A 24,789-nucleotide genomic window follows, 5' to 3' on the forward strand; every position below is an offset into this window, starting at 1 on the left:
CGGCAGGTTCCATTCCCGTCAGAGGTTTGGGGTTTGATTTCTGGTCGGGGGTTGGGGGGGGGGGGCCCTTACTGGAGGCAGCTGACCAATGTTTCTCTCTTTCACATTGATGTTTCTCTCCCCTTCTCTGTCCCTCTTCCCCTCTCCCAAATATATTTTAGAAAAAGAAAAAAAGAACTGCCTGAATTTCAGGCCCTGCTGACTGGAGCAGGAAGGGTCAGAACCCCAACTGGACAAGAAGACCCCCAGCTTCCTGTCTCAGAATGAAGTGAGCCTCCCCCTGGCCCTCAGAGGTTCTGTGCTGACCATTGCCCTGGGAACAACAGCCAGCACAGAACTATGTGGCTAGTCCTCATTCCCCAACCGTGGCCCCTGGAGGCTGCTCACATTTGCATACTCGGGCCTGGGGCTGGGCAGTGCTTACATCTCCGGTGAACTGTGAGAACCACCAGCAGCTCAGAGCCTCCCTCCCTTCTCCCTCCAGGTCAACATCTCCTCTGAGGTATTTACTTTGCCTCCTACCAGGGGGGCCCCATCTGTATCTGGTCAGGCTGGCACCTCCCCATTTACCTCCCCTTCCCCCAAGCTTGGTTCCAGCCCTCCTTGTGCTGATGGCTTGAACAACACAGCAGGAGAGGCAGCCAGGACCCCAGGCATTACCCTGAGGACAGGCCTCCAGAGCCCAGATGGTCCCAGGGCTAAGCCTGGGGCTATAGCAGAATGTAGGGGAGGGTAGTAGTGAGAGCTCCCACGGCAGACACAGGACACTCATGGGTGCAGCTTACACAAAGCGGTGGCCACCTCTTCCGGCCGTGCTCCCCACCCACTCCACTCACAGGGCAAGCACAGCCCCACTCACAGAGACAGGGGGATGGACAAGATGACATGGGGATAGGAGATGGGGGCAGGCAGGCTCAGGGAGTAAGCGCCGAGGCTGGGCAGTGGTGTCCTCATGGAGTGGTTTATTACAATTCTATCTCACAAGGCAGGCGGCAGCAGCACACACAAGCTCCAAGCCCCTGACAGACGTCCGCCTCGGGCGCATGCAAACAGTGCAACATGGTCAAGCGCAAACACAGGGCGACCGAGGCGACACAGAACACGGAACGGGGAACGAGGCTGGGGCGATGGGTCCCTGGAGATGGGCCTGGTTTCCCCAACCCTGGGCAGGACAGGAAAAATAAGATTCGTACTTCTTGTAAAATGCCCATTTCCTGGGTACTTTCTTTCTTCTTATTGTGAAAAATAATAAAAAATAAGCACATGGAAAAGAACCTCAAAAAAGGAAAGGAATAAAACTCGAGGAAGGTGAGAGATGGGAGGCCAGGGAAGCCTGACCATGGTGGGGCATCTGCCTCCTGCTCCTCACCCTCCTCTCTTCTTGGCCTTCAGCGGGACTCCCCAAATCCCACAGGTGGGTCCATGAGAGGTGCCGGGCCTAGGCGGGGTCCCTGAGGGGCCGGGGGGGCACAGGCTGGGGCAGAGGAAAGAGGTCCACTGGGCTCAGTTCCGGTTAGGCCCAGTGAGTAGGGGCACGAGGTCCAGTCTCTCAGGTTGAGTCCCCAGAGGCCCATGACCTGTGCGAGCCCAGACGTCACAGGTGCAGCTCGTGGGTCTTGATGTGCTCGAGCTGCTCTCGGAGCTGCAGGAAGGAGGGCCGTGCGGCGGCGTCCAGCTGCCAGCAGTTCTTCATCACCTCGTAGACTGCAGGCGGGCAGCCGTCAGGGGCATCCATCTTGTAGCCCTTCTCTACCCGAGGGACGACGTCCTTCAGGGGCTGAGGGCAGATGGGTGGCATGAATCTGTGCAGGGCCTAACCCCTGGAGGGGATCCCTACTCAGCATCCCTCTTCAGGGGTCCCCTTTAGCTCTGCCGCACACCCAGGCCCAGGAAGTGGCCTGGAAGGTCCTGAGGACAAGCTTCTAGGCCTCAGACTAGGGAAGCAGGGCCCAGGGAGGACCCACTCCAGGCCTGCCCCTCCCACAGCCCCAGCCAGGTCCCTCCCCAGTGCCCACACTCACAATTCTTGGATAAGGCACTCGCCCAAAGGAGTAGATTTCCCAGAGAAGGATTCCGAAACTCCACACGTCAGACTTGGTGGAGAATTTCTGCCATGTGGATGGGAAAAGCTGTGTCAGACCCTGGAAATTTGGGGGTAGGGTGACCCAGAACCCCTGTTCCCACTGCTCAGGATATAGCGGGAGGCCCACCCACCTTCTCTCTCAGGGCTTCGGGGGCTGTCCACTTGACTGGCAGCTTGCCTGTGTCCTGGGTGCTGGAGGCCTCCTTGGTGAGGCCAAAGTCGCTGACCTTGGCCACGTTGTCCTCAGACACCAGCACATTTCGGGCAGCCAGGTCCCGGTGCACAAAGTTGTTGCTTTCCAGGTATTCCATAGCCTCGCAAACGTCTCTGGGGGCGAGGCAGCCACAGGTCCCCTCAGACAGGCTTCCCATACCAGGGTAGGGCCCCTCCCCCAGGGGCTGCTTCACTCACAGTGAGAACTTGAGGAGACAGTCTCCGCCCAGCACCGACCGACCCCGTGACCGAAGATAATCCACCAGGCTCCCCTGGGGCAGGAGAGACAGACCATGGCCCACAGGTTAGACTTGCCCTCTAGTCCTTGGGAACAGTGGACCCGAGGCTGGGTAAAGGGTGACACCCAAGGAAGGTGTTAGGAAAGGAGAGGAACATGGAGGAGGTGACATGAATACTAGGTTCTACAGCTGGACACTGCTGAGCATTCTCTTAATTCTCATCACTCTCTGAGGTAAACTTTGTTAGTATCTCCATTTCACAGGTGAGAAAACGGAGCTTAGAGGCAATACAATTTGTCCAACATCGAAGTGAACAATGATGAGCCAGGACAAAAGCTGAGCTGTGGGGACTTCAGAACTCAATTGGAAAGAGGGGCCCAACGATACAGCGGGGGCCTGAGGCAGTTGGAAAGCCCACGTATTCAGCTCCGGCACAGGGCTGACTCTTGGGGCTGGTGCACACCTTGGCCATGTACTCGGTGACGATGTAGAGTCCGCCCTTCTCTTCCACAATCACGCCCAGAAGCTGTACCAGGTTGCTATGCCGAAGTTGCCTGGGGCAGGATGAAGTGATCAGAGCCTGCCGAGCCACCTCACCCCTACCCCTCATCGCAACCTTCCTATGCACCCCCTACCCAACTCACGTCATGACCGAGGCTTCAGCCAGGAAGGCCTGGGCAGTGGCATCGTTCTTAATGCATTTGACAGCGACTTTGTTCCCTCGGTAATCGCCCAGCATCACATCTGTGTGGAGAGTGTTTGGTGTTATTCCCAGACTCCCCACCGTCCCTCGGCCCCTCGAAGGGCTCCCAACTCCTCTTGCTCACCTCCAAACTCCCCCTTCCCAATGGTCTGCAGCAGCTTCAGGTCCTTCATATTCAGCGCCCAGCCACCTGGTAGAAGGAAAGGGTCCAGTGAGGGGTGATGAGGCTGGAGCAGAGTCCAACAGCAGGAGAGACAGAGGCCGACTATAGTGTGTGGGGTTCCCTGAAGTCTCCAGAGCATCTGGGATGGGAAGTGCCAAGAAGCCTGGGTAGCAGGAGGCAAGTAGGCAAGCGAGAACTGGGGATGGGGGTGGCACTCACTGCGGAAGAACTCATCCTGGGCTGCCACTGTGCCCTCCATGACCTTTGGCTTGATGAGCCGAGTGCAGAGTCCATCTGCATCTGAGGTATAGTGCTGCAGGGTACAGGACAGGCCATCATCAGCTGCTCACATGCACTGCCCTGATCTGACCACCAGAGGGAGGCAGAGGCTCATACCAACCAGCCCCACGTAGCTTTGGTTGGGGAGGGCTCTCTATTTCCGGCAGGGCTTGGGGTTAGGGAGGCCCCAGACTGACAAATGACCCACTGGCCATGCCACCTCACACCCAGTTGCTGGACAGATCCCCCATTGTTGCTACCACTCTGGTCCTCGCCAGCATTCCCTGACTCAGTCCAGACACCAGTCTGTAGCCAGGCATGCCCAGGACTCTTCCCTGCCAGAGGCCTAGCCAGACAGGCAGGGGAACAAGCTGAGAGTGAATTCTGGAGGCATCTGGGAGGCTGCCTGGAGCTACAGGGACACGTGGGCATATCCTTGAAGGTGCACGAGTCCAGGGGACCCTGGCCATTAGGTGTAGCTCATGAGGTCATGCTTATATACACACCTTGGACATGTAGTGCTGTAAGTGGCTGGAAGGAAACTAGTTCCAGGATTCAAATCCTGGCACCTCCAATTTATAGTTATGTGACCTCAGGCAAGTATCTTAACTGCTCTGAACCTGGCCAATGAAATGGGGATAGTGCCCTGGCTGGTGTGGCTTAGTTGGTTGAGCGTCATCTCATGCACCAAAAGGTTGCTGGTTTGATTCCTGGTCAGGGCACATGCCCAGGTTGTGGCTCAATCTCCATTAAGGGGCGTGTAGGAGACAGCCGATCGGTGTTCTGTTCTCACATCAATGCTTCTCTTTCTCTCTCCCTCTCCCTTCCTCTCTCTCTAAAAATAAATAAAAATATTCTTAAAAACACACAAAACTAGTACTTAAGAAAAAAGAAATGGGGCCCTGGCCAATTTTCTCAGTGGTTAGAGTATCAGCCTGAAGACTAAAGGGTCTCAGGTTCAATTCCCAGCCAAGTGCACATACCTCGGCTGCAGGTTCAATTCCTGGCCCAGTTGGGGTACATGAGGCAGGCAACCAGTCGATGTGTCTCTCTCATATCAATGTTTCTCTCTTTCTCTCCCCCTCCTCCTTCCCTTACATTTTCTCTCTAAAGATCAATGGAAAAATTATCCTCAGGTGAGGATTAAGAAAAAAAAGTAAGAAAAAGAAATGGGGATAGTGCCACCCTCCCTGTGGTGGCATTGTGGGATCAGAGATCTACCTTGGCACATAGTAAGTGCCATCCAGTCTGCATGACAGTCCTGAGGTCACAAAGCCAGAAGCAGTGGGACTGGCGCCAACATCCAGGCCTGTGGGCGCTGCAGCTCACCTCCACCAGCTGCATGAGGTTCTCGAAGTACACCTCCTCATCAATGCTGAGCTTGCTAGCGTGGTACATGATACGGTAGTGCTCCACCTTGCCATCACAGCTCACACACAGCGTGTAGTCACCAGGGTAGTTGGTGCTCTCCCGCACTAGGAACAGGCCCGTCTCTGGTGGGCAGAGAAGCCGTTCTGCCTGCTCCCGTGTGATCTTGCCATGGAACCAACTGGGGGACGACAGGCCAGCGGTCACGGTGGCCCAAGGGTAACGAGCCTGGTGCCCCTGCCGGTCTCCTCCTGCATCTTGCAGTCTCCACGTTCTGAAGGCCCTCCCTCTGTCCTAGGCCCATCCTCCCGCTTTGAGGTCCAGCACCCATTCCCTTCCCCTTATCTTGAGAAGCCCTCAGGACATTTCAGCCCTTTCCTCTGGTCTCCCAGTTTTCCTGACTCTTTCCTGGGGGAACCAAAGTTCCTCATCCTCCCTCCTCCCCAGACTGGGAGAGGATCCCCCAGGTACTCACGGCATGAGGCTAAGTTTGGTGCCGACCTTCACGCCCTCCCGCTTTTGGACATAGTTGGCTGGAATGATGCCCTCACGGCCCACCTTGTTCTTGGCTTTGTACCAGTTGGGGTCCTGGGGGAAGGGCAGCCCAAACACGCTCTCAGGCCCACCCTCCTCTGCAGGGAACCAGGACCCAGAGGGAATGCCCAGAGGTGGGAGAGGGTGGGGGTAGACATGTGAGGTCCCTGATTACCTTGGTGACGGCCACAATGGTAAGCACATCTCCCTTACAGAAGGGAAGGTCCTGCTCAGCAGTGCCATGGAAGTTGTACTTGGCAATACATTCTGTACCAGATGGCCAGGCGGCCTGCAGGACAGGCAACAAATGGGCAGGTGCAGCCTGGGGCCCCTCTCCACCCACCTGCCCACAAACCCTCGAAGTCATAGCTCTTGCGGGCCAGGTGAGGTGCTACTTCCCACAAGAACTTTGGGTTCCTTCCAGTTGATATTCTCCACTGACTGAGACCTGAGGGCCCTGTGACAGTGGACCCTAGAATTCTACTTTGTTGAAAGCCAGGGTTAGGACAGAGGGCTGGGAAAAAGGGGAATGAATTGATCTGAGTCCTTTTTTTCTGCTTAGCATCCCCATGGGGGATGGGGATGCTCAACTGCCCTAGGCCCTGCCCCCATGGTACCTGTATTGCTGACATCTTCTCAGATCTGGCGTCCCGGTGTCACAGGAAGGCCAACCTGTCCCTTGGTACCATGAGAGCTGTGGGGAGAAAAGGAAGATTGAGAAGTATGAGAATATGCCCCCCCGCCCAAGTCACTAAGATCCCACTCCTTTCCCATAGCAATATAAACAGGTGCCAAAGCCAGCCAGAGCTGGCACTGGGAGTGAGGGAGCCACCAACCCTAGGCCCATAGTGGGCCTTACAGACTGACAGAATAGCCAACAGAGGCAAAGGAGGTTCGGGGGCTGAGTAGCACCAGTGCCACCTGCCCCAGCAGCCCCAAGCCTGATGCTAGCTAACTGGTCGGCAGGGGAAGAGGGCCTAGGGAAGTTCTGTGAACCTGGGGAAGGTGCCATCTGACTTGGGAAAGTCACCTGTCCTCTGTGGGCCTCCTAGTTTCTGTGTCTATAAAAACTTGCCCAGGCAGTATCTTTAAGCCAAGGTACACTGACCCTATAGCCTGGTAATCCCACTTCAGGGTGCACACCCAACAGAAAACAGGGCAGGTGTCCACTGAAGCAGGCACAGGGCACTCACTGCAGCACGATTTGTAATAAGCCTCAAAATGGACAGCTGCCCAAATGCCTCCGAAAAGTCAGATGGATAAACTGTGGTATACCCACGGAATATAACACTGTGCTGTGATGAACATTGATAAGCTACAGCTATGAAACATGGATAAGCCTCTAAACAGAGTGTTAACCCATGGTGCAGGACGGTGACTGCCGTGGGAGGAGGCAGTGACAGAAGAGGCTTCTGGATGCTGTTGTGCAATTGCCTGAGCCCAGATGGGGTGGGTGCACTCTGTGGCAATTCACCGTGTTGGACCTGCCATAAACCTTGCAGGGTGCAGGGGCTTCAGAGGGCAATGGGAGGAACCAGGGTTTACTTTTGGGGGTCATGGGGCCTCAGCAGCAGAGCGTGTGATCTCAGAGACCAGAAAGAGCCAGGGAGGTAGAACCGGGAGAACCACCCCACTTCCAGGCCTCACTCCTGGTTCTAGAGCAGTGGTTCTCAACCTTCCTAATGCCGCGACCCTTTAATACAGTTCCTCATGTTGTGGTGACCCCAACCATAAAATTATTTTCGTTGCTACTTCAGAACTGTAACTTTGCTACTGTTATGAATCATAATGTAAATATCTGATATGCAGGATGTATTTTCATTGTTACAAATTGAACATAATTAAAGCATAGTGATTAATCACAAAAACAATATGTAATTATATATGTGTTTTCCGATGGTCTTAGGCGATCCCTGTGAAAGGGTCGTTCGGTCACGACCCACAGGTTGAGAACCGCTGTTCTAGAGTCAGGCAGACCTGGCACTATCAAGTGTGCAACTTGGGTGAATGACTCAACCCTCTGAGCCTCAGATCCCTCCCTCACTCTGAAAGGTAGGGACTGGGATCCCATGCAAGCAGGCTGTGGGAGGAGTAGAATGAGGCCCTAGACTTGGAAGTGTCTGGCAGAAACACCCCACCTCTCTTCCCTTCCCCAAAGGTCAGCCTACCAACCTGTGCTGACAGGAGAATGACCCATGCGTGCACCGTCCCGCCCCCCTCCCCGCCCCCATTCATACAACTGAGCTGCCTGGGGTACAGAAACCACCCCTGGGCTCTTGTGGTCCACATATTGTGGGAGCTGTGAGCTTCTTACCTCCACTTTATGGAAGCAGAAACAAAGGCTCACAAGGTTGAAAACAACTTGCCTGAAGTCACACAGCCCAGACCTTGAATTGGAGCCCCCAACCTCAGGCCCTTCTAAATAGGGGCTCTGCTTACTCTCCACATCCCACACCTCCCTCTGCCCCCAAACAAGCCACTGCAGGAGGGCTTAGAGGCTGTGGCATCATTAGTCACCCTCTCAGCTGTCAGTTTGCAAACACTCCTTTCCCAGCCTGCAGCTGCTGCCGCCTCCCCACTGACTTGATGATAATAAAAATAATAACAGGCCCTGTTTTCTGAGCACTTATTCTGTGCCAGACCTTGTCTTTGGCATGCTACGGCTTGTCAAGTCCTCTAACAACTGAGAGAGGCTACCCCATTTTATAGATGGAGACCCCGAGCGAGGCCAACAGGCAAAGTGGCTTTGCCTGAGGTCACCATCTCTCCCCGTGCCTCCCTTGCGGACCATGCCAGGACCCCACTGGTCTAGGAGAGAGAGAATGTAAAGGAGGAGAAGCTAGTGATGCTCAGAGAAGGGACAAGCCCAGGAAGCAGTAATCTGGGTGGCCTTCCTTGAGGGGCTGGGCTTGGAGAGGGAGGAGCCAAGTTCTTCCCTTTGCTCTACTGGCTGCAACCTGACCACCCAGTGCCCCCATCAGTACAAAGGGTTGGCGATAACCCCGCAGCTCCAGCGCTGCTCTGGGACTTGCCAGCTCTCCAGTGCCTCAGCTACACCTGCTTTCTACCTGCTGTTCCCATGTCCTGCCTTGGCATTTTCTTCCCACTCCCTCCCCCCAAGGAAATTCCACTCAACTTTCAGGGAGCAGAGGAAATGCTTCGGTTGGATATGTGCCTAAAAAATGTAGTGGGACAGGCCACACAGTACCGTTTGTAGTAGCAAGAGATTGGGAGACGATCTTTTTATGTCCATTAATAAGGGGCCAAGTAAATAAATGACCAGGTATCCCTAAAAGGGAACAACATATTTCAGCTAATAGGGACAGAACAGATCTGTAGCTGCCGATACACAACACTCTTCATGACAGAGTAAATAGAAAGGGCAAAAGCCAGCCCAAGTTATTAAAGGAAAAGCTGCTAGACAGAGCTTCCAAATACCAGCCCACCGATTAATCAGAAGATAAAAAAGCCCCTTCACAATAGGGAAACCTGGCAGACGTCTTGCTAACCAAATGGTCAAATTAAGCATCACCAATAATAAGAGAAGCGACGAGTGCCTCCTGCTATGATGCTGAGAAGGACAGATTCTGGTGTAGTATCTGTAGAGCTATTGAACCTGATTCACTCAGGAGGATGCTATCAGATGGAGCCCAAATACTTGGCCTGGACTTTTTTTTCTTCTTAAATGTATTTTTATTGATTTCAGAGAAGAAGGGAGAGGAGGAGAAGGAGAGAAACATCAATGATGAGAGAGAATCATTAATCAGCTGCTTCCTGCATGTCCCCTACTGGGGATCAAGCCCGCATCCCGGGCATGTGTCCTGACCGGGAATTGAACCATGACTTCCTGGTTCATGGATCAACACTCAACCACTGAGCCACACTGGTCAGGACTGGCCTGAACTCTTAAAGCCAATGTCATAAAAGACAAAACAAACAAACAAAGGCTGGGGAATGTTCTAGATTAAATAAGACAGGAAAGGAGCAGGATACAACAACAAAATGATAATTATGTGAGGTGAAGGATGTGTTAACTAATCATATTGTGGTAACGTTTTGCAATATATACAAGTATCCAATCCTTACACTGTACACCTTAAACTTACAATGTTATATGTCAATAAAGCTGGGGGGAAAAAAGAAAGGTGACAATATTCAATGAGTTATTCTGAATGAGATTCTGAGATAGAGGTAAAAAATAGCTATAGAAATCATTACAGGACAATTGGGAAAATGGAAATGTTCAACAATATTAAGTGTGACCATGGTACTGAGATTATGTTAGAGACCCACACCAAAATACTTCTTCAGAGTAAGCCCTGGCTGAGTAGCTCAGTTGGTTAGTGTTGTCCCAAAATGCCAAGGTTGTGAGTTTGATCCACGGTGTGGGCACCTACAAGAATCAACCAGTGAGCCCTGGCCGGTATAACTCAGTTGGTTGGAGCGTAGTCCTATACACCAGAGGGTGGTGAGTTCAATCCTTGGTCAGTGCACTTACCCAGATTGCAGGTTTGACCCTTGTTGGGGTACATACAGGAGGCAACTGATTGATGTTTCTCTCACATCGATATTTCTCTCTTTCTCTTTCTTTCTCTCTCTCTCTCCCTTCCTTTCTCTAAATATCAATAGAAAATTTAAAATATCAACCAATGAGTGCATAAATAAGTGGAACAACACATGGACATCTCTCTCTAAAAATCAATAAATAAAAAATAAAATAAGCCCTGGCTGCTATAGCTCAGTGGTTGGAATGTTGGCTTGTGCACTGAAGGGTCGCAGGTTTGACTCAGGTCAAGGGCATGTCCAATCCCCACCTGTGGCAGGCAACCAACTGATGTTCACATCATGTTTCTCTCTCTCCCTGCCACTCTCTCTAAGAATCAACGGAAAAAATATCCTCTCCTTGGGTGAGGATTAAAAGAATACTAATAATAAAATAAAAATAGAATACTTGGGGGAGTAAAAGGTATGATGCCTGCAACTAACACTCAAATATATCAGCAAAAAAATACATATATACACATGTCTATGTATATAAAAGAGGTAATGCAAATGTGGCAAAATGTTTAGAACTGGTGAATCTGGGTAAAGGATATATGGGTTTTCATTATACTACTAGGGGCCTGGTACACGAAGATTCGTGCACTGGGGGTGGGTCCCTCAGCCCCACCTGCACCCTCTCCAATCCGGGAGTTTCTGTCTTTGCAATCATATGAGCAAATTGTCTGAGACCCCAACCCAGTTTGGTTTTGTGCTCACAGAATAATAGAGGTATTTTTTTTTCTTTGTTTCATTGGTAGAGATTTCCTGGAAGTTTTAGGATATCTTACCTTTAATTTTTCCTAGACACTCTGATTTTACTTATGTCTCTCACCTTTGCTTTCCCTCCATCTCCCACCAAAATAGTAACTAGCTCCAAGCTCACTTTGCTCTAGTGCAGTGGTTCTCAACCTTCCTAATGCCGTGACCCTTTAATACAGTTCCTCATGTTGTGGTGACCAACCATAAAATTATTTTCGTTGCTACTTCATAACTGTAACTTTGCTACTGTTATGAATTGTAATGTAAATATCTGATATGCAGGATATATTTTCATTGTTACAAATTGAACATAATTAAAGCATAGTGATTAATCACAAAAACAATATGTAATTATATATGTGTTTTCCGATGGTCTTAGGCGACCCCTGTGAAAGGGTCGTTCGACCCCCAAAGGGGTCGCAACCCACAGGTTGAGAACCGCTGCTCTAATGTCTAGGAGATCTGTCTGCCACCAGAACTACGATTCCGTGCATTCCTGGTGTTCCCCACGCTCTGGGCTTCTGCTTCAGGTCCTGGGGCTGTCAACAGAACTACTATTCCCAGAATTCCTGGTGCTCCCTGCATTCTTGGTTTTCCCTTCCTGCTCTGTCTCCATCCCACGGCCTCCCACTCTGCCAAGTCCTCTAAGCCGCCAGCTCTCCCTTTCTGCTCTCTGTCTAGCAGCTTGGGGAGCCAAGTTCCCCAAGCCACTCCACTCCCTGCCAGCTCTCCCGCTCTGCTCTCTGCCCGGCGCCTGTGTATGCAAATTAACTCATCATCTTTGTTGGGTTAATTTGCATACTCACGACTGATTGGCTGGTGAGCATAGCGGAGGAACAGTCAATTTACATGTTTCTCTTTTATTATATAGGAGGATTATTTCAGCTTTTTGGTAGATTTGAAACATTCAAAAGGTCATATAAAAGAGCAAAGTGCAGGAAAAAAAAAGAGCAAAGTGCAGAATGTCATCCTTGGTATATTACAAGTTGTATTTTTCAAAGTGACATACAATTCCTCTCTAAACTCATATATGCATAGATTATCTTTGAAAGATAGAGGAAACTAATAAGAAAGGTTGCCTCTGAGATGGGACGGGGGAGTATTAAGTTCAAGGGAAACTTACTTTTCACTGTATATTTGCTATTTTGTCCTTGACCTTTTTTTTTTAAACAACACACATCTATTACCTTCCCCCTAAAAATAAGACTGAAAATAACTTTTTGAAAGCCACCTCTGTCAGGAACTTTCTGTGATCCCCCAGCTGTGCTGGCCTGGGAACTCTTAGGGGAAAAGCAGGGGGCTGACTCATGTCCCCAGCATGGGCTGGGCCCAGGGTGCTGAATGAATGAACCAACAAAAGAAAGGGGGAAGCTAGGATGGCTGTACCACACTGAAGTCCCATAACCAACAGGACTATATTTAACCCTAAAGGACAGCAGCTGTCACCCCACCCCCATAGGACTAGGGGACAGGGAACTTTGTAACTTTGTTAAGTCAATGCTTCGCTCTGACTTCCTGCCACAAACTCTGCTCCTAGCAGTACTTGTGCTGGGGTCCTGGGAACAGGCTGGGCATTGTGCCCAAATACTGAGGTCAGTGGCCACAGCCTCAGGCAGGCCTTTCTTGGGAGCCCAGGCTGGTGGGGGCGGGAGCCCAGAAATTCCTGGGCTGCCATTTCCCTGCCCTGGGGGCAGTTTTAGACCCCCATAGCCAAGCACATGCTGAGAGCCCTGGGAGGCCAAGGGGCTCCTGCCCTGCCCCCCTCACCAAAACTCCACTGCCTAAAGGGGTATGGGAGCCTTCAGTAACTGTTTATACCCAGCTAAAAATACCCACTGAAAGGGGAAGTGTACAAGAGACCTAGGGGAACTTGGGGCCATGCCCCCAGAGACTCTGATCTGCCACAGGACCCAGCTAGAGTCTGGGTGTGGGGCACGGGCAGCCACTGGAGGCAACAGACAAGTCCACCTTGCCTTCTCATTCTTTGAGTCAGTTTTTCAGGAGCCTCCTTGTGCACCCAGCCCTATGCTTGGTGGGCCAGGATGGGCAGGAGGAGGAAAGGGTCCAGGAGGTCCTGCCCTTAGGGCCCCAAGAACTCCACTCAATGTCCTCCGAATAGTCAATCATGGTCAAACGTGCTCAGTGCCTCAACAAACAGGATAGACCTGGGCAACCTGGCAAGGCTTTTCAGGTGGTAAGGGAGGGGAGCTGCAACTGGGAGGCTTTTAGGTGGAAGTGAATTGAAGGGGTGTGTGCTAGATCAGGCCAGGCTTAAGATTCCAAACTGTGGTAGAGAGGGAGTTAAGGCTGAAGAAGGCTCAGCATGGGGCACACAAAAGCTTTGAAGCCAGCCCAGAGGTTTCTGACAGGTCACAAGACAGATACAAGCAAAACTGAATTTCTGATTTGGGCATGCCCCTCCGAAAGGGCAGTGCACCTGAGAAGGGTGGGGCACTGCCAGCAGTTGGGCTGGTTTGGCAGCAGTAAAATCAGCCCCACCTCTGAAAAAGCTTTGGGCACTGGGGTGCCCCTGCCCATACACCAGGCTATGGGGGTGAAAGGTTCTGGCTGACCCAAGCAGGTGGTCCCAGAGCCCTCAGCACCCCCACTGCAGATGTCTCAGGGTTGGGCAGCAGAATTGGGCACCAGACCCTTGGAGATGCTTATACTTCTCTGGGGATCAGGGAAGAGCTGGAAGGATGCTCTACTTTGGCTCCAGTGTATGTTGCCCAAACCCCATCTCTGGAGCTTCCACAGCCTTCAGCACCCCTTCCTTAAGGGGAGGTGCCAGTTTAATGGCTGAAAGTGTTAAAAACAAAATTACAGCAACTCACTGGCTTTTTTCCTGCCTCCAATGGCTGGCTCAGTGGGACTGGTAGTCCCATCTAGAGGTTTGGGAAGTGAGAGGAGGCCAGCGGGAATTTCATCCCCGGGGCTGCCTTGCAGCTGGAGGCTGATACTCCTGGCTCAGAAAGGTTTCTAATTACCACTCAGGGCCTAATTATCTGCACGCACCGGGCAGCAGGGGCTGGGGCCTCCCCGGGGCCCTCCTCAGTCCTGAGCCTAGGCTGTATAGTTTGCATCTCCATTTGCCTGTATTTACATACAGCCTCTCAGCACTGACCTCCAACAAGCCCTTAGAAATCATAGAGTGTAGTTGTTCTTCACCCAAGTTATGGATGGGGAAACTGAGGCCCAGAGGCCCATGAGCTGTCTAGAACTTAGACCTAGATTCCTGGTCTCCCAATCTCAGAAAGGGATCCTCAGAAAGGAATACAGCTCAGAAGGGAAAGCAATGGAGGTTCAACACAGAATATAAGCTTTGATGCCCATGTGAGGGAGAAGCGGGGTTCAACACCCTCCCCCAGCAGGATGGGCTACAAAAATGAAAGCACAGAACGAGAGCCTACTGACCCACCCAGAGTTAATTACTTAATCCTCCAAAAACCCTGTGAGATTTTTCTGATCTATTTGTCAGAGGAGGAACCAGGCTATGAGCAGAGTCACCCAGCTTCCAAGAGGCAGAGCAGGGAGTTGAGCTCAGATCTGTCTGAATTTGTTCAGGGGAAAAACCTTCAACTTTTCCTTGGGCAGTATAGATGACACCCTGAAAACGGACAGATAGGTGAGGAGGGTGCTGACGGGAGGTCTGCCCAGAGCTTGGCCCTCCTGCTCAGAAAAGCACAAGTTCCATCTGTGCCCACTCCGTGCGTGCCACACCCTGCCTCGCAGAGAGGCCAAGAGTTTGTCTAGGGCCACACTGCAACTAGACAAGTCAGCAACCCTAGGGAGGGTCGAAGCTCCCAGCAAGGAACTCTGCCCCAACCCTGCCTCTTCTGCAAATGCTTCTTGATTTTCACGGCCCTTCCCCTCCAGGAAGCCCTCCACTATTACAGCCTACGCAGATCCTCAGCTCTGCCAGGAAGTCGGAACCACAGGCCTCCCCTAATTGACTCCTCTCTCTGTCTGGTCTCTCCTACAATAGGCCAGTAGGGGAGCTTCCAGGGTTCCTTCTTCATTCTCCCCCCCAGGCTCCCTGAAGTGTGGACAACACAGACCACAGATGCCTGAGTTTCAGGGAGGACCAGGTACTGGGCAGGACTGAAGAGCAGCAGCTGGGTGAACGGGCGTCAGAATGACACCAGATTTTCACCCACCACAAGGCTTCCAACTGTGTGGAGAGCAGGACAGGCAGAGGGGGCATCAGGCAGCCTCTCTTCTGTTTGCTCCTGCAACTCTGGGTCCAGACCACAGAAGGGTGAGGGTGGGGGTGGGGGAGGCGGAGGGAAGCTGCGGTTGGAGGCCCAGCCCCACCGAGGCGTACACAGCTAGTGTGCGAGAGAAACTACTCTCATCATAGTACCTCAAAACCAGGAAGAGAAACTGAGCAGGCAGAAAGGGCAAGCTGGGCTGCATGTGGCCCTCAGGTCCCCGGGGCCTGCCAAGGGTAGCTCCCGGAAAGTCACCGACCACTTCTCCCTTCTGGGCCTCAGTTTCCCCAAGGAAAGAATGGGATTCTCTCCCTGGCCCTGCCAGTCTGCCCGACTAGTGCAGGCTGCATCCCGCTTAAGAGACTCCACAATTGGTGGAGCAGTCCTGATACCCCAGTGGACTGTGGCCTCTCCCAGGAAGCAGGGCCTTGGCCTTTCGAAGCTAGCCCCGCCCTGCTCACTTCACCCCTCAGCCATGCAGGGAGCACACCAGCTCTCTCTTCACCAGCCCTTTATTTTTAGGTTTGAATTTGACTTTAATCATTACTTAGCAGATTCTATTTCCAGCCATTGGATGAAGGGACCCAGAGGAGGGGAGGAAGGGAAGCAGTGCTCCTTGTCTGGTGTGAGGGGTGGCCTGCTGCTCCGCCCATCCCGCACAACCAAGAAGTGGGGACCGAGAAACACCCAAAGGGCTTACCCAAGCCGGACCAGCATCTTTAGAGGACCCACCCTGTGACCTCATCCCAGCCCAAGCTATGGGACAGGAGGGCAGCTGTAATACCCACTTCCCCTGTACCAAGACCAGGGAGGAGGGAAGCACTTCACAGGCAGAAGAGTGGCAGCCAGAGTTCAAGGTCACATGCGTGGGGGACCTCTGCATTGAATGGGCCATTTTGGGGAGGATCCTCTGCCTAGTTAGTCCTGAGCCATCCTACGGTCATCTGGGACAATGGTCTCCTAAGGCCTGGGAGTGACAAGCTGAGACTGGTTTCCTCCTACTGTCCATGAGGTGGCTCCAGGAGGGCACTCCCAATTCTCTAGTTTCCACAGAAGCAGAACAAGAGGAAGCAAGCAGTGTCCCAGCAGTGCACACCCAGGTTAGACCTGGGGAACACCTGCCAAAGAGGAGGAGGGCACTAACACACAAGACTTCCCCAGGGATTTGTGGACATCAATGTCCTCTTTTAACTCCCTTGCAAGGAGGCTCTAAAAACCCTACCTCCCCCATAGCTTTCTTTCCTCCCCCGGCCACCTGGGAAGATGAGGTTGGCATGGCTGTACCAGGTTGGGGATCAGAATGCTTAAGTTCCTTGCCCAAGTCTGTTTTCCCAGGGAAAGTAGGTCTTTATCTCCAATGGGGAAACACAGGGCTTCCCAAAATGGCCTAGGACCATGGTCGGCAAACTGCGGCTCGCGAGCCACATGTGGCTCTTTGGCCCCTTGAGTGTGGCTCTTCCTAAGCCTTAGGAGTACCCTAATTAAGTTAATAACAATGTACCTACCTATATAGTTTAAGTTTAAAAAATTTGGCTCTCAAAAGAAATTTCAATCATTGTGCTGTTGATATTTGGCTCTGTTGACTAATGAGATTGCCGACCACTGGCTAGGAAGTACCTGAAGGTGGAGACAAGAGGCAGCTGAGCTCACAGAGGCCTCATCCACTCAGTTCTGATGCTGGGCAAAGAGGAGAATGGGTAGGGTCAGGTTCCAGAAACCAACCAGTATCCTATCTTCCCAGAGCCAGGCCCATGATCTCGGCTGGCAAATCACACGGTGATGGGGAGGGGGAAGGCAGGGAGGCCAGAGTAGTCCAGAGCCTCAGGGACAGAAAGAGGGTTTCAGAAGTGGCTCCCCCCGCTCCCCAGCAGAGACCAGCCCTTGGCTGGGTTGAGCCATCAGCTAAGCCTGCCCCAGCTGTCTTCCCCATATGTTGAGGTAGCCTGTGGTGGGCACTCCGTCAACAGTGCCAACCCCTCCTGACAAAGTGCCTATAGAAGCCAGGGGCTGTGCCAGCACTTTCTAGCACCTTGGTTAGTTTACACTATCCACCCCCTGCCCCCCAAGCAGGTATCACCATCCCTGGTGTATATACAAAGGAACTCTGGCTCAGAGGGTGACCTCTTCAAGGCCCCTCCACCAGGCCTAAATGGCATGGCCGGGCCTGGAACCTACGTTGATTGGGAGCCAAGTTGCCCACTCTCTCCAATACTCCTGGCTGCTTTGGGGGCCTGTAGGAACTACCACTACAACAACAGGTGGGCAACAGGTGCACATGCTCAGTAAGAAGGTCTGGGTGAGGTTGCTGTGGTAGCTACTAGTATTTGGAAAATTCTATAGTTTTTAGAGGCAAAGCTACACAGACCATGTAGCAATATGAGAAAATGCCCATAGACACAGTATTAAGTGAAAAAAGGTGTCATTGCCTGCACATTCAAATGACAATAGTGACGAAGAAACAACCAGGAAAGACTGGCAAGGAATTCCAAAATGCTACAATCTGTAAAAAAATAGTGGGTGATTTTTGTTTTGTTTTCTAAATCACCTGTAGTGAGTGCTGTTTTGTTACTTTCTAAGTTAAGAAACTAATACATACATAGTTTTCTCACAATGAGCTCAGATTTGCTTTCCTGAGCTCCACCTGCTCCCCATCTCTGGTCCTTGTGTCTGGGACATCTTTTGCCATGGGACACCCTTCTGTTAAGACGCAGCCCCTCAGATACATTAGGGTCTCTTCCTACCATGTCTTTCCCAGGCCAAACACCTCTGTTTTGGAGGGACTGTGTGTCAAGGCTTTGAAATTCCTCAAAAGATGAAACTCAGAACTAGACCCAGGCTATCCTGCCCGCTCAGGCCTCATCCCACTGTGGATCCTTAGCCTCAATCCCTGCCTGCTCTCAGATGCTCCATAGGGCTCAACCTCTTGGGGCCTGGTGTCCCCTGCACTGGTGCTGGGGACCATTTTCTGTCCTTCCTTGCCCCCAACCCAACTCAAAGAGAAAAGGAACCACTTCTGAGAAGGAGGGAGGCACCAAGCTTACCAGATAAAAAACACATCCCTGCACACATGCTAGCGTGAAGCCAGACCCTTTACTATGAAGGCCTTAGGACCCCAGCCACACCAGTACAGGTCATAGTTGGGTGGTATAAAAGCGCCTAACCACGTCAGGCCTCAGCTCCAGCCCCTCAGGCTGGAAAGAAAATTACGGCTAGGTGAGGGGAGCCCTCACAGGCCAACCACATCTGGATCCCTTCCACTTTGCATGTCAGGATGACCAGAAAAAACAACTTCAAAAATCAAGGGTAGAGGCCTAAGCTGGGCTCAGACATGGCTCAACATCCTCCAGGGAACCTCCCACCCTTTTCAGGAGCAAGAGGATCCTGCCACACTCCCAATCTCCCTCTTGCTGCCTTCACCATTCCTGCTGAGGTCCCACCTAAAAAGACACTGGAACCCCCATGGTGTGGGGAGCGTGGAACAGGCCCCTGGTGCCCCTGACAATGCTCCTATGCCAAGGCTGTAGGGTGCTCCCTTTGGAAACAGGGCTCTCATTTTCCCATCTGGATCCCATTCACATCCTGAGCCTGGCTGTCCCTGTGCTAGCTAGGACCAAGGTGTGGGACAGCTGGGTTGGAGCTGACCATCAAGCTGTTTCAGCTCAACTCTAGGGCCACACTAGATGGGTGCCCCCCACATATTCACCACATCCCCATCGGTGGGATCCAGCCGCAGGCACCAGCAGGGAAATCCCATGGCGGAGCAGATGCTGTCTGAGCCCTACCCAGCAGAGCGGGGGCAGGAAGTTCTCTCCCTCCTCGCCAGCCTCTGTGGGGCACATGCTCACTGCATAGGGTCCCTTGGGCCAGGCTGGGAGCCTGTGTCCCTGATGGGTGAAGGTGCCCGTCTGGTTGCCCTTCAACCTACAGAAGCCCTCCACCTGCAGTGTGGGGGAGGCAAGGACAGACGGCAAAACTACCAGTAACATCCCCCTTTGAGCCTCAGTTCTCTGGTCTACAAAATGGGAGAGGAGCTGAACCTAGTTAAGCTCCAAGAATCTGGTGGCTGGACACGCCCCTTCCTAACACCTGGCCTTGGCCCTGAGAAGTCGAGGAGAATGGGCTGACCAGACTGCTAGGTGGTGGGACATGGTCCTCACACCCAGTGTTACCTCCACCTCAGACCAAGGCCCTGCCCAGTGTCCCCACCCAAGGCCAGAGGTCCCTTGGCTTAGGCTGGTCTGGGAGGCTCAGGGTGACAAGTTCACCCTCTGGGCCCTGGGCTTCCTGAAGCCGGCAGAGCCTCAGCTGAGGGAGGGAGGGAGGGAGGGGAGGAGGGGTCAGAACCAGACCGGCCAGGGAACCTGCAGGGGCCAGGACGGGGCACAGCCAACTGCCCTTTCCCCAGGCCCCTCCCTCCGGGTCCGGCCAGCCTCCACAGGGGAAAGAGGGGGCACTCGGGGCCGCTGCGACCAGTCTGTGGGGCGCAGAGGGCAGCAGCCCCTCCGGCGCTCCCCTCCGGCAGGCTGACAGGGACTCCCGGGAGAATTCGAACCCAGGAAGGAGGGGCAAGGGAAGTGGGGGATGGGAGTGGACGCGAAGCCAAAGCAGCGGCATGGGAGACCTACCCTCGGCCCCGGGAGGCGCTCCCACGCCCACCTCCTCCAGGCCTGCCCGGCACTCACCTCTCCGGGGAAACTGCGGTCCGAGCCACCACGCTGCGGGCAGCATCAGCGGCCTGCGGGACGGTCCATGTGGCCCGGGAGCGGGGAGGGGAGCAGGGGTCCCGGGGCGCGCGGGGCGCGGTCTCGGTGCGAAGAGGGCAAGGAGGGGCGGCCAGACGGAGGCAGGGGGCCGACCGCGCGGCTGGGGCCGGGGAGGGAAGAAAGGCGGGGGAAGGGGGCGGGAGGGAACGGGGGAGGAAACAATGTAGCCGGCTCGGCCCCGGCAGAGTTCCGCTTCCGAACGCCGCCACAAGGGTCGATTTCGGAGCGTCGGTTCCTTAGCCCGACGCTGGATCGGGGGCCGCGGGGCTCCCCGCGCTCCCCGCCGCGGAGGCTCCGGCGGCCACAGGCTGGCTGGGGCGGAGGAACTCCCGGCCGGTGACCGGCCCCGACGGCGGCGCGGCCGGGCGGACGCCCCGCTGGGACCCCGCCCCAGCAGGACCCCCAGGCACGGCGCGGGGTGGGGCGGGAGCGGGAGGGCGGCGGCGGGCTCGGCGGCGGCGGCCGAACGCGGCTGGCCCAGGGCTCGGCAGGGAGGAAGCGCGCAGGCCCGGCCGGAGGAAGCGCGGCCCGGATCCTCCGCCCGCGGCAGCGCGCCTGCGCGAGGGAGCCCGCCGGACGTGCGGCGGGGCGTGGGCCGGCCGGGCGGGAGCCGGCGGGCGGCGCCCCCTGCCGGGCGCCCGGGGCGCGGCGGGAGGTGTGTCCCCCACGCCCGGCCTCCCCCTGCCAGCGGGGTGAGCGCTCGCGGAGGACCCTCGCGGAGGGCCGCCCCGGCCGCCGGGGGGCCACCTCAGGCTTCTCTGGGCGCAGCTCCGCCGATGGAGACGCGATTGAGGCCGGGCCTGGGGCCCTCTCCTCTGATCTGCTTGTGGAGAGTGGGCCTCACTCGCAGCATTAAGCATTCATTCATTCATTTCCAGACATGTAATGGCGCTAACGACGTGACAGGCCCGGTTCTGGAGCCTACTAGTGGGACCACTTCATGACTGCCAAGGAGTTCTCAGCAGTAAAACGGATCGGCCAACAGACAATCTCAAAGGAATAATTGATAGAAGTGGAGATGTGATGTACCAGGTCCACAGGAAGCAGAAAAGAGGGGCGGGGGGCGAATGGGGAGACTTCATAGAGCTGGAGCTCCAGGCAGGGGAAACGGCATGGACAAAGGCAGGGAGAGATGAGAGAGCTTGATGATTTGGGGAATTGCAAATAGCTCAGGGTGGATGCGGTTTTGTAGTGTGGGTCCAGGAAAGCGGTGGGAGATGGGGTCCCTGGAAGCCACAGGGACTAGAGAGATCCAAAGAGCCTCGTGGGACTTTCTTAGACTTTGTTTTTAGCCTAGAGCTAATAAAGAAATGTCAGTAGCGGTGTGGCTTTTGGAAAGTTACTTAACCTCTCTGTGCTTTACATCCCCATTTGGTAAAATGGGGGAAATACCAGCACCACAGTTTTAAGATTATGTGAGACAGGAAATGAGTAAATACATTTAAAATGTTTCATGTGCTGTGGCTGGCGCATGGTCAGCTCCCAATAGTACCTGTTATTACATATCATTATTAACAAGGAACAGGGAGATGATCTGCTTTGAATTACAGGAGCAGGGTCTGTGTGGGGGGCACATAGGGGGGGTGGACAGTGAAGGTGGAGAGATCAGAGACTCCAGTGTAGGTAGGAGGTGTCAAGGCACTTCATAGGGACTGGGTTGGGTGGGCAGAGAGTAGCGGTATTCTCAAGTGGGGGAAATGAGTTGTACTGACAAAATCTTGAAATTCAAAAATTAGGGAGGGGCTGAGGGGGTGAACAGTAAAGGGCCCTGTGGGAGAGTGTGGCTGCAGATTGTAGAGGCTTACATGCCAGGAACAGGAGTTGGGTGTGCCTCCCCAGACAAACCACAGGTTGGCCCTTTGACCCAAAGCACCCCTGGGCCAGCTTCCCAGGAAGGGGCCAGCCCTTCAAGGAGGGAAGTAGTCACATCCCTGCCCTTGGAGGAGACATCCAGTAAATCTGAGAGATAGCTATGGTTGGTATAGTGGAGAAAAGCATGAATTTGGTATTCAAATCTTTTTTTTTGCAGAATTTTATGATTTTATTAACACAAATACAATGTGTACGCAATCTGTCTATTCATTTTCTTCACTGTACAGCCTGGCATTGAGATTGGTGACTCTGGTGGCTGGGCTGCTCTTTCCACAATGGCTTTGCGGTTCTTTGAGGAGACGTTGTGAGCAGTCTCAGCACAGTGAGATCTGTTGCACATCAGCAGCACTTCAAGCTTCTTGACGTAATGGACCAGAAACTTCCGAAAGCCACGGGCAGCATGTGCTTTGTTTTCTTGTTGCTCCCATAACCAATGTTGTTCAATTTCTGGCCCTTGAATCTTTACGCACCCTATTGTCAATGCCTCTGCGTTTCGGCCAGTTCTGCTTAATTTTGACATATCGGCCTGACTGGTGCCGGATGAACTTCTTGGTCCTCTTTTTGGCAATCTTGGGTTTCACGAGGAGTCTGAGGGCAGCCATGGTGCTGAGTAGGAGACAGCTGCCACCTCCGTAGGCAGCGCTGAGGAAGAGCTAGGATTCAAATCTTAAAGTTAAATCTCAGCTGAACCATTTACTAGCTGTGTGACCTTGGGTTAGTTCTTAAGGTCTCTGAGCTTAGTTTCCTCTTCTGTAAGATCCTGCTCAAAATACACCTCTCATGAGAGATGGTGCAGATTCAGCAAGATAACAGCCTGGGGGTGAGAGGGATGGCGAGGATGCTCAGCTCCTTTGGTTCCCCTTTCTCTCCTCTGAGGTCAAGATGCAATGATAAAGTGGGGGCTGATGGGGCCACCTCTCAGCCTAAAAGAAAGCATTTCAGCAGCTCTGCAAAGGCTTCTAGAAGGAGAAGTTGACAGCTCTCCTACCCTGCCTGAATCAGCTAGCAAAATAGGAGAGGACTGCGGGGATTTGGAGAAAATGCTCTAATCCCTGTCCCAATTTTGTTACCAACCAATCTTTCCTTAAACTTAAATGCATTTGACTCCCCCAGCCCACCTTCTGGGCTTAGGTGGCCCAGAGCATGAACTTTGGAGTCAAATAGACTTGCATTTGAATCCTGGCTCCACCTCTTCACAGCAGAGCAAAACAAATTTTAAATTTCCCTGAACCCCAGGCACAGGGGACAAATCAATAAAGGGCTCTGTCCCACAGAGCTACCCTCTAGTGCAGCGGTCGCCAGCCGGTGGTCCTTGGACCACTGGTGGTCCATGAGGTCCAAAAGGCTGGTGACTGCTGCTCTAGTGGAAGAGCTAATTAACTTCCAACCTCCCCATTCATTTGCTTATTCTATAAATACTGAGCACCTACTATCTGCTAGGCACTGTTCTGGATGCTGGAAATGGGGAAGTGAGCAAAGAGTGAGCATGAGTCTTGCTTAAGAGGATAATTCAATAAACAGGGAAATTAGACACTGTGGTAGGAAGGCAACGAGTGCTTGATGGAGGAGAGCAGGCTGGGGACACAGGCGTAGATGGTTTAGCACCTTGAGGGACAGTAACAAGGCCGAGATAACAAAACCAGTAAGTGGGAGAGAGTAGTATGAGAGGAAGGGCCGGATTCTGTAGGGTGCTGTGAACCAGGGATTTTATTACACGAATTTGGGTTTTATTATATGAGCAATGGGGAGCCATTAAAGGATTTTAAGTAGAGAAGTGACATGACTGAGTGAAGGTCAAGAGACCAGAGAGGATGTTTTGAATAATCCCACCAGGGTTAATGAGAGTGGGCTCTGGTGGATAAAGGAGAGCCATGTGACTGCTCTTGGTGAGGGGCTGTGAGGGGAGTGAGTCCACAGGAGAAAGCGGGCCTGGTCCTCAGGTGTGGCTGGAGCGCGGGGGGAAAGCATGGTGCTCTTTACTGAAGTGGGAGGCCTGGGAGAGGCTCAAGCTGGGAGTAATGCTCAGGAGCTGGATTTTGGGCAAACCCAGTTGAAGACGCCTCTGAGAAATGGAGGTGTCAAGCCAATGTTTGGAGCCATCTTTTATAGACCAGGCTCAGAATAGAAAGAACTTTCCCAGAGCCCACTCCCAGGACGAGGGTAGGATCTGAGGACCTCCAAAACCTGGAACACCAGCTTCCCCTGTAGTGGAAAGGAAATCATTAGAGTAGGGGCCTTAGGTTTTAGGATTTGGGAGGAAATTTAAGAGGAGCCCTGTCCCAGCCAGGTAGGTTCAAGCACTAGCTTTCTCAAGCTGGACTACCTGTCTGGCGTGAGGGAAAGGAGAAAAGAGAGGCTGGAGACCCCTGGATGTGGGAAATGGAGCTCAGGACTTTGTGTTGCATTTTTATTATAGGACCCATCTGGGCCAGCTTGATGCTAAATTGGGTTGGCTGTTGATGGCCGGAGGTCCTGAGCTTAAGCACCATTTGGGTGGGCTGAGCTCTGCTCCCAGGTTCTCCTGGAAAGGGAAGGGCCTCTCCTCCCTGCTTCATTACTCCTCCCCACCCCCAGCATCTACTTTGAGACGACAGTTTAGAGAAGCTGGTGTGAAATAGCTTGAAACTCAGTCCTGTCTGTGCGTCCCCAGGGGCAGAAAACAGGAAGCCAAGATTAAAGGCAGATTTCCAGCAAAGTCCCCTCCACTTCCTGCAGAGCAGGTGCCCAGGCTGAGCTGACTGTGAACAGCTTCCCTTGCTGAAAGCACCTGGGGCACCCTGCATGGCTGGCCCTCCTGCTATGGGAGCTGTTCTTTGGCCCTGTCATCACCTTTCCCATCGGGGAGCTCTGCCAAGCCCTTGGGGAACAACCTCCACCAGAAAAATACTGTGGGTGGTGGAAGGAGCAGTCACTGGGAAAGGCCTGGTGCTGAGGACACGGGTGGGAGGGCTGGGCAGGGAGACCAAGCAGAAAGGGCATGGGCTTTGAGGTCACTCAGACCTGGTGTGAATGCCAATTTCCTGCTGCAGGGACTCATTGACCTGTGGAGGTAGGTCAAGG

The 24,789-nt window shown here is 53.3% G+C and overlaps 1 protein-coding gene and 1 pseudogene across 1 annotated transcript; both read right to left on the reverse strand.

Moving 5' to 3' along the window:
* Positions 1–942: 942 nt before the first annotated feature.
* On the reverse strand, positions 943–19,913 carry CSK (C-terminal Src kinase). Its single transcript, XM_059657056.1, has 13 exons — positions 19,777–19,913; positions 6,200–6,276; positions 5,758–5,871; positions 5,524–5,636; positions 5,010–5,229; positions 3,621–3,714; positions 3,363–3,428; positions 3,180–3,279; positions 2,999–3,089; positions 2,495–2,568; positions 2,215–2,410; positions 2,022–2,108; positions 943–1,777 (listed from the first exon to the last, which is right to left on the reverse strand). Exons 2-13 carry the CDS (start codon positions 6,212–6,214, stop codon positions 1,595–1,597), a joined length of 1,353 nt encoding a protein of 450 aa, XP_059513039.1. The 5' UTR covers positions 6,215–6,276; positions 19,777–19,913; the 3' UTR covers positions 943–1,594.
* Positions 19,914–21,898: 1,985 nt separating this feature from the next.
* On the reverse strand, positions 21,899–22,331 carry LOC132226241 (large ribosomal subunit protein eL32-like; annotated as a pseudogene).
* Positions 22,332–24,789: the final 2,458 nt, after the last annotated feature.

This window comes from Myotis daubentonii, chromosome 1 (assembly GCF_963259705.1).
Source record: "Myotis daubentonii chromosome 1, mMyoDau2.1, whole genome shotgun sequence".
NCBI lineage: Eukaryota > Metazoa > Chordata > Mammalia > Chiroptera > Vespertilionidae > Myotis > Myotis daubentonii.